The sequence below is a fragment of the Ictalurus furcatus genome, chromosome 11 (assembly GCF_023375685.1).
Source record: "Ictalurus furcatus strain D&B chromosome 11, Billie_1.0, whole genome shotgun sequence".
Classification (NCBI taxonomy): Eukaryota; Metazoa; Chordata; class Actinopteri; order Siluriformes; family Ictaluridae; genus Ictalurus; species Ictalurus furcatus.
This window is the reverse complement of record NC_071265.1, coordinates 25,236,163-25,246,247: the sequence shown is the minus strand read 5'-3', so window position 1 is coordinate 25,246,247 and position 10,085 is coordinate 25,236,163. Positions and strand designations below refer to the sequence as shown.

General features: G+C 38.1%; 2 protein-coding genes across 2 annotated transcripts; one reads left to right on the top strand and one right to left on the bottom strand.

Annotated features, from left to right (window-relative positions):
- Positions 1-204: 204 nt before the first annotated feature.
- tomm6 (translocase of outer mitochondrial membrane 6 homolog (yeast)) lies at positions 205-5,554 on the bottom strand. The gene is made up of 4 exons (XM_053636609.1): positions 5,476-5,554; positions 5,263-5,378; positions 4,481-4,604; positions 205-549 (listed from the first exon to the last, which is right to left on the bottom strand). The coding sequence occupies exons 1-3, from the start codon at positions 5,476-5,478 to the stop codon at positions 4,508-4,510; spliced, it is 216 nt and encodes a 71-aa protein (XP_053492584.1). The 5' UTR covers positions 5,479-5,554; the 3' UTR covers positions 205-549; positions 4,481-4,507.
- A 29-nt stretch (positions 5,555-5,583) lies between these two features.
- On the top strand, positions 5,584-10,019 carry LOC128614904 (ubiquinol-cytochrome-c reductase complex assembly factor 2). The gene is made up of 4 exons (XM_053636608.1): positions 5,584-5,765; positions 7,625-7,699; positions 8,144-8,213; positions 9,493-10,019. The coding sequence occupies exons 1-4, from the start codon at positions 5,628-5,630 to the stop codon at positions 9,597-9,599; spliced, it is 390 nt and encodes a 129-aa protein (XP_053492583.1). The 5' UTR covers positions 5,584-5,627; the 3' UTR covers positions 9,600-10,019.
- The last annotated feature ends 66 nt before the right edge of the window (positions 10,020-10,085 follow it).

Genomic DNA, 10,085 nt, shown 5'->3' with positions numbered 1-10,085 from the left:
TGCACAGACACGGTAAATAATTTCTAGTACTGATCTCAGCTTAAACCATATGATCCAATAGCTTAGCCACGCTGTTGGTTGCTTGACCATGATAGTACGTTACAGATGAAATTTGATTAAACTCAAGCTCAGTATTTGTCTGCAGGATGGAAAAAGAGACCTGGCTCCAACTTTTATCTTCAGAGAATGGCACCATGGGTAATATAGAGATCAAGAATGTTTAAACATTTTTATTAAGTATTATGTAACTTTTTTTTTTTTTTCTCACCACTTGTACGATTAAACCTGCTGGAATGGCAGATCATATCGCTTGTGAACTTTTAACTTAAACAAGAAACATTATTTTTTATACGAAATAAAGTTTGGCATTTGTGATAGTCATCTGTTCACTGTTTTTCTTTCTTTTCTTTTTTTTTTCAAATCTGTGTGTACTGGAGCTTTAACAATGCTTCATTGACTGTTTTCTTTTCACTGTCCAGTGGTCTTGTCCCATCATTTGGGTCTGATAGAAAGCTCCATTCTTGTTCAGAAGAAATTGGTCCTCTCCTCCTGGGAACAGAAATAAACCGTGATCAGTTGTAGCCTTTTGAGCCATAATCTGGTGCAACAAAACTGTGCTCTCAGAGCAAGAACACTTTCTAGTGCACTGTCTCGTGTATTTATATAGTGTTTTGAAACATCATGTTAATGGTAGTGTTCAACATGGTTCAGGCTATGACTGCATGCACACTTATCAACAAATAGCTATATATATTTAAAGATTTTGGAATTTCACCAGGGTAGGAAAAAAAACTCTTGCCAGCTACACGCAAAAGAATTTTGTAATGTGGGTGGTGCATGGATTAATCCAACAGCTGCGAGTGCACACCTTTCGAAGAGACCCAAATTGCACAGTGCACACCAACACCAAGTAGACTGGCAGTACCCCATTAGTGTCGTCAATATTTAGGCACACTTTTTTTATAGTAGTAGAAGTTTTGGGACATGGCCCAAATGTTCACAACCCTGACAGTATAATTAAATGCTGTTTTACTACAGAAGCATTATGTACAGGTGTGTCTCAAAAAATTTGAATAGTGTGGAAAAGTTAACTTTTTTCCCCATAATTTAATTAAAAAAGTGGAACTTTCATATTTTAGATTCATTTTTTAATCTTGATGATTACGACTCACAGCTCATGGAAATCAAAAATCCAGCATCTCAAAATATTAGAATAAAGAATTTATAATACAGAAATGTCGACCTGAGGAGAGATCTAATCAGATAATTAACTCAAAACAGCTGCAAGTTTTCCTGAACTTTTAATCTCTCAGTCTGGTTCAGTACATACAACCACAATCATGGGGAAGATGAAAGTAAATTTTGCATTTCATTTGGAAATCAAGGTCCCAGAGTCTGGAGGAAGAGTGAATAGGCACAGAATCCAAGTTGCTTGAAGTCCAGTGTGAAGTTTCCACAGTCAGTGATGATTTGGGTTGCCATGTCATCTGCTGGTGTTGGTCCACTGTGTTTTCTCAAGTCGAGAGTCGATGCAGCGTCTACCAGGAGATTTTAGAGCACTTCATGCTTCCATCTGCTGACGAGCTTTATGGAGATGCTGATTTCCTTTTCCAGCAGGACTTGACACCTGCCCACAGTGCCACAACTACTAGTAACTGGTTTGCTGATCATGGTATTACTGTGCTTGATTGGCCAGCCAGCTCACCTGACCTGAACCCCATAGAGAATCTGAGAGACACCAGACCCAACAATACAGACTGAAGGCCGCTATTAAAGCAACCTGGGCTTCCAAACACCTCAGCAGGGTCACAGGCTGATTGCATCCATGCCACGCTGCACTAATGTAGTAATTCGTGCAAAAGGAGCTCTGACCAAGTACTGAGTGCATAAATTAACATACTTTTCAGAAGGTCGACATTTCTGTATTATAAATTCTTTATTGTAATATTTTGAGATACTGGATTTTTGATTTCCATGAGCTGTAAGCCATAATCAAGATTAAAACAAAAAAAAGCTTGAAATATTTAACTTTGTGTGTAATGAATCTAGAATACATGACAGTTCCACTTTTTGAAATAAATTACAGATTTTTTTTTTACTTTTCCACGATATTCAATTTTTTTTTTTAGATGTACCTGAACACATCTTATTGTGCACATAAACATGGTCATAGTAAGTGAGCATCAGGTGAAAAAGCAATATCTCTCGGTTCACCGTAATGTCACAGCACATTAGTGTGTAATTTCACGCATAGCCGAGGGGTATTATCTGGTTGTTTCCTACGTGTGTATTTTATCTAATCTGTTGTATTTTGTTCTCCCACCCAACATAACAAAAGGCTGAAAGTTATTGTGAGTTCTCTAACTGAACAACTTCACAACTGGGTAATGATACAAATTCCACAAGGATAAACTGTCCATTGTTCACTAGCTTCCAACATCAGACAACAAATAAACCTGTTTAGCAAGAAAAAGCAAAAAAAAAAAAAAACAACAAAAAAACCCTTTCCTGAATTCTTTTTCGCTACCAGTGCTTGTATATTATGACTTCTTTTATGTCTGAACATGGGGAGGGATAATAGGTGATGTATCTAAGTTAGTAATATTTCCTGAGCTGTGACATCTCTGGCACAACGCTGACTGGGAATTACTCTCACAGGATCATCAGATTATAGGATATTCTTTATTCTCTGAATCAGTACTATTGTTTCTCTGTTTGGGGAAAAAATCAAACCTACCTGCTCTAGATTTAAACTATGTACACCTTTAAATCTTTCACCAGACGGTGAAAGCTATTAGGGATGCACCGAAATGAAAATTCTTGGCCGAAGCCGAATATAATGAAAAACTTGGCCGAAGGCCGGAACCGAACACGTTTTTTTTGTTCGCGTTTTTTCCATTTATTTTGCCATTTTTTCACCATTGCATAAATTAAATAGTCAAAATGTGCTTTTTTTTTTTACTATTTTGTCTATTACTATTTACTATTTTATTTTACTATTAAGAGCATGCCCTCGCTGAGCACACATGCATGCGCGCGCCCGCTCATCTCTCCGAGCACGCTGCCGGAAGTGGAGGTCGTGACATTCGCGCGTCGCACTCTGGTTGCTAGGCTATTTGGTCACGTCACCAAACACGTCATTGTTCGGTCAAATTTATTCGACATTTTCACTTATTTCGGTTGCCGAACATTCGGTGCATCCCTAAAAGCTATTCCTAAACCTGCTTGTACGATAGTACAGTCTCTTGAGAAGGCTCTAAGTGGTGAAAACTGCTCAACGTATCAATGGTGTCCAGCTCCCAACAATTACAGAAATCTACAATAAACGCTGCCTGCAGAGGGTGAGAGGAATCATCAAGGACCCTTGTCATCGCGATTATGGACTGTTTACCCTCTTCCCATCAGGGAGGCACTACAACAGCCTGTACTGTTGCACCAGCAGGCTTAGGAACAGCCTCCATACTTCAGAGTTACACTACTGGAACCCCAAAAACCTTGCAGTATTTGCATGAGGATTATTTATTTCTATTCCACCTTCTGCATGACTGTTATAGTTTGCAACTGCTACTGCTGTCCATAATCTTACTTCTACTGTAAATACTTTATTTATATGGTCATTTATTGCTATTTGCATTTCTGGTCAGAGGTTAACTGCATTTCATTGTCTCTGTACTGCACACTGACTACATTTACATGGACAGCAGTAATCTGATTATTGACCTTATTGTGAGTAAGACAATATTGTGATTAAGGTGTCTACATGAGTCGCTTTTAGAATACTCCTTTCATGTTCCCGTTTTACATGTTATGGAACATAGATCGATTAACGGCACACGTCATTACGTCCCCGCGCCATGCCGTACGACGTTCCCTCCAGAATTTCACGTATCAACATACAATTCATCTTCGTTATGGTTCTGTATACAGTGTCATTTTTAATTTTACAAAAGCTTCAAGTGCAGTTAATTATTTGTCATGCTATACGTGCAAATAGACGACTGCTTGAAGCGACGGACTGCATCTGAAACCGCGTACTTACAGACTATATAGTATATAGAAACACATGTATTTCTCCTACTACATAGTAGGTAAGTACGCAGTTTCGGACGCAGCCGTGCTCTCCTGCTTGCCGTCAAACGGTTGAGCACTGCCGTGTGTGTACGTGTCTTGTCGCCAAATGCGGTGAAAACTCCCACACAACGTTAATAGCGCGATTAAGATGTGTACATGTCTGCGATGCACTTCCATAATGCGTCTAAAATAAGAATACTCCACATGTCTTAATTCCATTTGTGTTTACTTCGAGTATGACTTTAATCGGATTAAGATAATCAATAATTGCTGTTTACATGGTAGTTTCTTATTCAGTATCGTCTTAATCGGGTTAATATCGGACTATTGTCCACGTAAATGTACTGCGTGACAAAGTTTCATCTCACTGTGCCATTTTATAAGCAGAATACGTTTGACTCAAACTTACCTGCAAAACCACATGATTTGATTGGGACTATGTGACTGGTTGAGGCGACATCAGGTCAAAGTCTGACAAATTCCTCGCTACCCAAACCCCTGCTGCAAACAAACCTAGATTCACAAGAAGATTCCTAAAGAAAAAGGAAAGGGGTATGGTGTTTATTATTATTATTATTATTATTATTATTATTATTACTACTACTACTACAACACTTTCACTCTCACTTGGTTTGGGTTGTTTTGACAATTGTAATACTGTAACTAATATAGACTTCACTTAGGTTTACTAACCTTTTCACATCTGTTTCTCAGATAGTGTTATGGTTGTTATGGCTTAGTGTTATGTGTTATGGCTTTGATATGATGAACCTCTGCTGTCAGGTAATACATATTTCCATGTATTATACAGTGGACAATAAAACATGGGCTTATAATCGGCGTCGTGGGGTCATCGGCCATTCTCATTTGGCTCCCAGTTAATGAATGATGTAATCAATCAATGATTTAATTAATTAATTTTAAAAAAATGTTAATAAGCAAGCTATATGACATTTGACCAGACTGAATGGTTTTTGGTAACATGCAGGATATACACAGCTAGCAACGAGCACTTCACCACTGAACACTCAACTAACACTGACAAGGTCATTCTCATACAGTGATCCAAACTGCTAGCTAGATCACTAAATGAACGAGGGGACGATGGTGGAATATCTCATACCTGCACACAAGGCCACAGATTTGTAATTAGGCCAGTTAGGTAGATAATTAACGTTAACCTGGAGTTACCTTCTGAAATCATTTCTGTCGGTCGCAAATCGATATGCGGAGCTAATCCATCCCGCAACCCCAGGAGATCCTGCTTCGCTTTTCCTTCCAGCACCCGCCATTTTCCCTGAGGATTTCTTTTAAAATAAGACAGAAATGAAGTCAAGCAATTTCAAAAAGGAAAGCATTCAGAAACATTACATCCAGACTAAACCTGTGATAATTTCTACACACCATGAGGCGAGCTGAGAGCTGACGGAAACACGTCTGGGACAAAAACGTGCACCCGCTTCAGCGTTTCTGATAAACGCAAAAACGCGATTTGGTTTGTCCCAGCGCGGCACCCTGACTTTAAATATGGGTCCTCCTGTTCCCCTAGTCTGAAAATGGCCGCCACCAGGTACCGTCGCTTTCTCAAGTTATGTGAGGAATGGCCGAGAGACGAATCGAAAAAAGGTCGAGATTTGGGGACGTTTTTACGGCAGAAAGTGGCTAGTGCGTTCAGAGAGGGCGAGAACACTCAGGTAATGTAATGTAAACGGATAGCTAGCATTTCTAAACTAAAGGGAATTAACTGTTATTAATGTTGTATTCAAATCTGTCGATATCTGTTTGGTGCAGGGAAAACTCAATTGTTAATAAAAACGCACCTCTAAAATCAAGCTCTTTTTTCCCCATCTCCAACTAAAGCGGAATGTGTTATGAGTTTACTTTTGTTGTGAATTTAGCGCTAATGACGCTGTTATGCAACACCGTGGCTGACACCCGAGTGGTTGCAGTCCTTGTCCTTGAGTGTTTATGAGGAGTAATAAGTTTCACTTATTGACATTTTTGTGCAGTTGTGGATGCTACCTGGAGTGTTTGACCAAGAAGTTGGGTGGTATTGGATGGAAGATTATTTTCAGATGTTTAATCTGATTCAGCCTCTGGATGTGCCACTTAAGTCAGTACTGTATTGTCTTGGTGGTGAACCTTCACCTTGATCTAAGGTCCTTAAGCTGGTTTTCCTCAAGAATGTCCTTTCAGTTGATTCTGACAGACCTCCCATGCCATGCTGCTTCAGGCATTATACTTTACTGTAATGATTAAATTGGCCAGGTTATGAGAAGTGCCTGGTTTCCTTCTGATGCGATGCTTGGCATTCAAGTGAAAGAGTTAAATCTTGGCTTCATCAGACGATGGAATATAGTTTCTCATGGGCTGAGAGTCCTTTAGGTGCGTTTGGGCAAACTCCAAGTGAGCTGTCATGTACCTTTTTACTCTGGGAACTCTACCCTAAAAGTCTGATTGGTGGAGTGCTGCAGAGATGGTTGTTTCTCTGCAGGTTCTCCCATCTTGATGATCTTGTTTTGCTTTTATGACCAGAACTAGAAAGAGTCGTGGTGGGTCTGAGCTTCATGACAGTGTCTCAGTGCACAAAGTGAGGTCCATGAAGACATAGTTTGCCAAGTTTGGAGTAACTCAAGTGACCTGAGCACTGACCTGAACCCCACTGAACACCTTTAGGATGGACTGGAACACTGAGTGAACCCCAGGCCTTTTCACTTGACATCAGTGCCTGACATCACAAGTGCTCTTGTGGTTGAATGAGCACAAATCCCCACAGCCACACTCCAAAATCCAGTGGAACACCTTCCCAGAGGAGTGGAGGTTATTATAAAAGCAAAGAGGGCAACAGCCCATGTTAATGCCCATGGTTTTGGAAAGGGCATTTATGGGTGTGATGGTTAAGTGTCCACATATTTTTGACCATATAGTGTACGTCTGTTTAATCTTTTTGGAGACCTCAGTACTTATTAGTACCTTTCCCCAAATCAGAACCTCAATACAGTCCTCCTTCAGCAGTGTTTTCTCTTTTGACTCGTAACTTGTTTGTTATATAAACAGATGCATACCTTTCCAAATCATGTCCCGTCAGCTAAATTTGTACTACAGATTAACCTTCATTTAAGTTGTAAAATAATTTAAAGGATGGTGAGTGGAAGTGGGATACACCTGAGCTCAACTTTGTCATAGCAGAATGTACTTGTGAATACGTTTGTGAATGTAATATTTTAGCTTTTTTTTATTTTTCATTACAAAGCTTAGTGAAAACTATGTTAATGGTTATTATCATCATTGTAGCAACATAAAATGAACAGGGCTGAATACTCTGTATATTAATATACACTGTATATTAAATATGCTGTGTAAACAATACGATTTACACAACCAAGTGATGTGTTAATAAATTTATGCAGCCATTCAGGAAAAAGTCATCAAACCACAGTTAACACACAAAGACGAACCAGCATGCCTATGGCAAGAAAGCTTCTAAACTGAAGTGATCTGAAACATTTTTGATGGAGGATGTACTGTAATGTACTGTATATTCTTCTTCTAGATCTCTGATCCAGAAAAATGTGATAAAATGTATGAAAGTCTGGTGCACATCAACAGTAACGTTTCCAAAGAAAAGGTGAGTCTGCAGTAGGAAAATGCAGCATTCAGTGAACTTTTTTAAAAGCAGTGGCTTGCTTAATCAAGAGAGTCCAGAAGAACCTGCTGTGAAATCTGATTACACTGTTTAAGAGTTTGGCTGTTCTTTTTCCGAATGCTAACTTATCATGAATTATTCTGTATGCTTCAGCAACTGGAATATTACTGTAGTTCTCCAAAAGACACATCATCTCCCCTGTTAAACAACAGGGATATGAAGTTTTACTGTTTTAAGCGCTGACCCAGTAAAAGAGCATTGACCGTGTATCTTCCTGAGAGATTTTTATTTGACCTTTTAACCCATTGTTTATTATTGATTATAGTTAACTATACAGACTGTATGATAACATATATTTTCATTGCTGAATTTCAGTAATCATTTGATTTAAATGTGTGTCGATGAATGAATAATTTTTCTTTTCAGTTTCCACGAGCAAAAGACACAAGTTTCACTGGCGTGACCGTGGAAGAGTGTCGGATGTTATTAGAAACGGGTGAGATTTGTAAGAAATGACTAACGAGAGAAAATTTGAATGTTATTTTAACGTTACAGTTAATGTTTGAAGTGAAATCAATAGGGGGGGGATAATGAGTTCTTTTACAATGCCATTGTAATGAAACATTCGACCGTGTAAATAATGGGGTGGTGCTTCAATGGGAAAAGCTTGTTAAGTTTCAAGGAAAATGTTAAGACTGTAATATTGATATGACTCGTATCTGGATACTTATATTACTGAGTAAAATAAAGGATTTGAGTATCATCGTTCTGCTTCTGATGAATATCAGTCTAATAGTTCACCTTGTTTTTTGTGCTACATTTTTACCAACTGAATGGCTAAAGTCACTAATCTTCACCATGGAGCTTAGGTATTGATTTTGAAATTGACATATGATCAATCACAAACAATTCAGTGCTTAGTTCTATCTCACTGTTTTCTTCTTTTCTGACTTCCTGACATTACTGTTTTTCTTGTATTGATTATTATATTCCCCTAATATTAAACGATACAAATTTCACTATATCTAATATATATATATATATATTTTAAATGCAGTGTTTAAAGTGGCCCTAAAATAGCATTTAAAACGGCACTTGTGCAGCATAAATATGAGTGCTTAATGTAAATTTAATGATTTATTTACTGTGCACTTTAATAGGAACACCTGCTTGTTCATACAATTATCAACCTATCATGCGGCAGCAGTACAATGCATAAAATCATGCAGGTACAGGTAAAGAGCTTCAGTTATGTTCACATCAAACTTCAAAATGACTCTGATCATGGCATGGTGGTTGGTGCCAGACAACTGGTTTGAAATGGTTAAAAACATCCTGAGAGCAGCAGTTCTGCAGTTATAAACACCTTGTCGATGAGTGTGGTTAGAGGAGAAAGACCAAGCTGGCAGGAAGGTTATGGTAACTCAAATAACCACTCTTTACAACCGTGGTAAGCAGAAAGCATGATTTTTGTGTTTTGCACTTTTCGGTGTAAACAGACTGTTGTGCAGCAGATTCTGAAATACTTAAACCAGCCCATCTGGCATCAGTGCCAGGCTCTTGTTTTCTCTAGCTGAAAACTAATTAGTTGTTTCAAAGTTGTTGTTTTTTTTTTTTTTAAACGTGGCAGTTTTTATGAATCGGTTGCATATGGGTCTAAAAAAACAAAAACAAAACCTGACGAACAGCGAACAACACATTTTGAAAACCTGTTGTAATGGAGCATTTAATATAACTGACTCTTATTATTTGATTTTATTATTAATCGCTTTTAGGGAATATGCAGCAGATGGATGAGGAAAAGAAGGGATTGTGGAAAACTCTAATGCAGAGATTCTCCTCTAAGCCAGAAGATGCATCTGTGGAAAAGCCGGAAAAGTAGACATTTTGCAAGCCGAGCTGCACCCTAACACACTTTCAGTTATGAAACTTATTACTGTCATTGTATTAATATATTTGTATTTTACATTTTCATTCTTATCTGCTGTATGTGCATATGAATAACAATTCATTCATATTATTTAACAACTTATGTCCATAACTTGTAAACAATTAAAGATGCATTGTATTCAATAATGTTTGTGCCAGAATAACCTCCTGTAGCTACACTCAATATGCATAGTACAAAAATAAATTAGGAACATATGTAAGATTATTCTTAAACTGAGGCTAAATTGTTCTAAATTTGAAGAATTGCTTTCAGGCTTGAATTTAATGCAGCACAAGCAAACCCACTGACAGTTTGGCACATACCAGAAAACACAGTATGTTAATATGAGATAGCGGTCATTTCACCCTGTTTTGACACACACCCTTTCATAATGTGATATGACTCTAGTAAAGCTTAAGCGTTTGGTGGGTGGAAAGA

Excerpts from the sequence above, each read along its gene's own strand:
- tomm6 (XM_053636609.1), bottom strand. Across the intron at positions 4,605-5,262 it reads GACAGAAATGATTTCAGAAG|GAATCTTCTTGTGAATCTAG; the intron begins GTAACTCCAGGT and ends CTTTTTCTTTAG.
- LOC128614904 (XM_053636608.1), top strand. The coding sequence starts at position 5,628 with ATGGCCGCCACCAGGTACCGTCGCTTTCTCAAGTTATGTGAGGAATGG. Across the intron at positions 5,766-7,624 it reads GAGAGGGCGAGAACACTCAG|ATCTCTGATCCAGAAAAATG; the intron begins GTAATGTAATGT and ends TTCTTCTTCTAG. Across the intron at positions 8,214-9,492 it reads TCGGATGTTATTAGAAACGG|GGAATATGCAGCAGATGGAT; the intron begins GTGAGATTTGTA and ends AATCGCTTTTAG.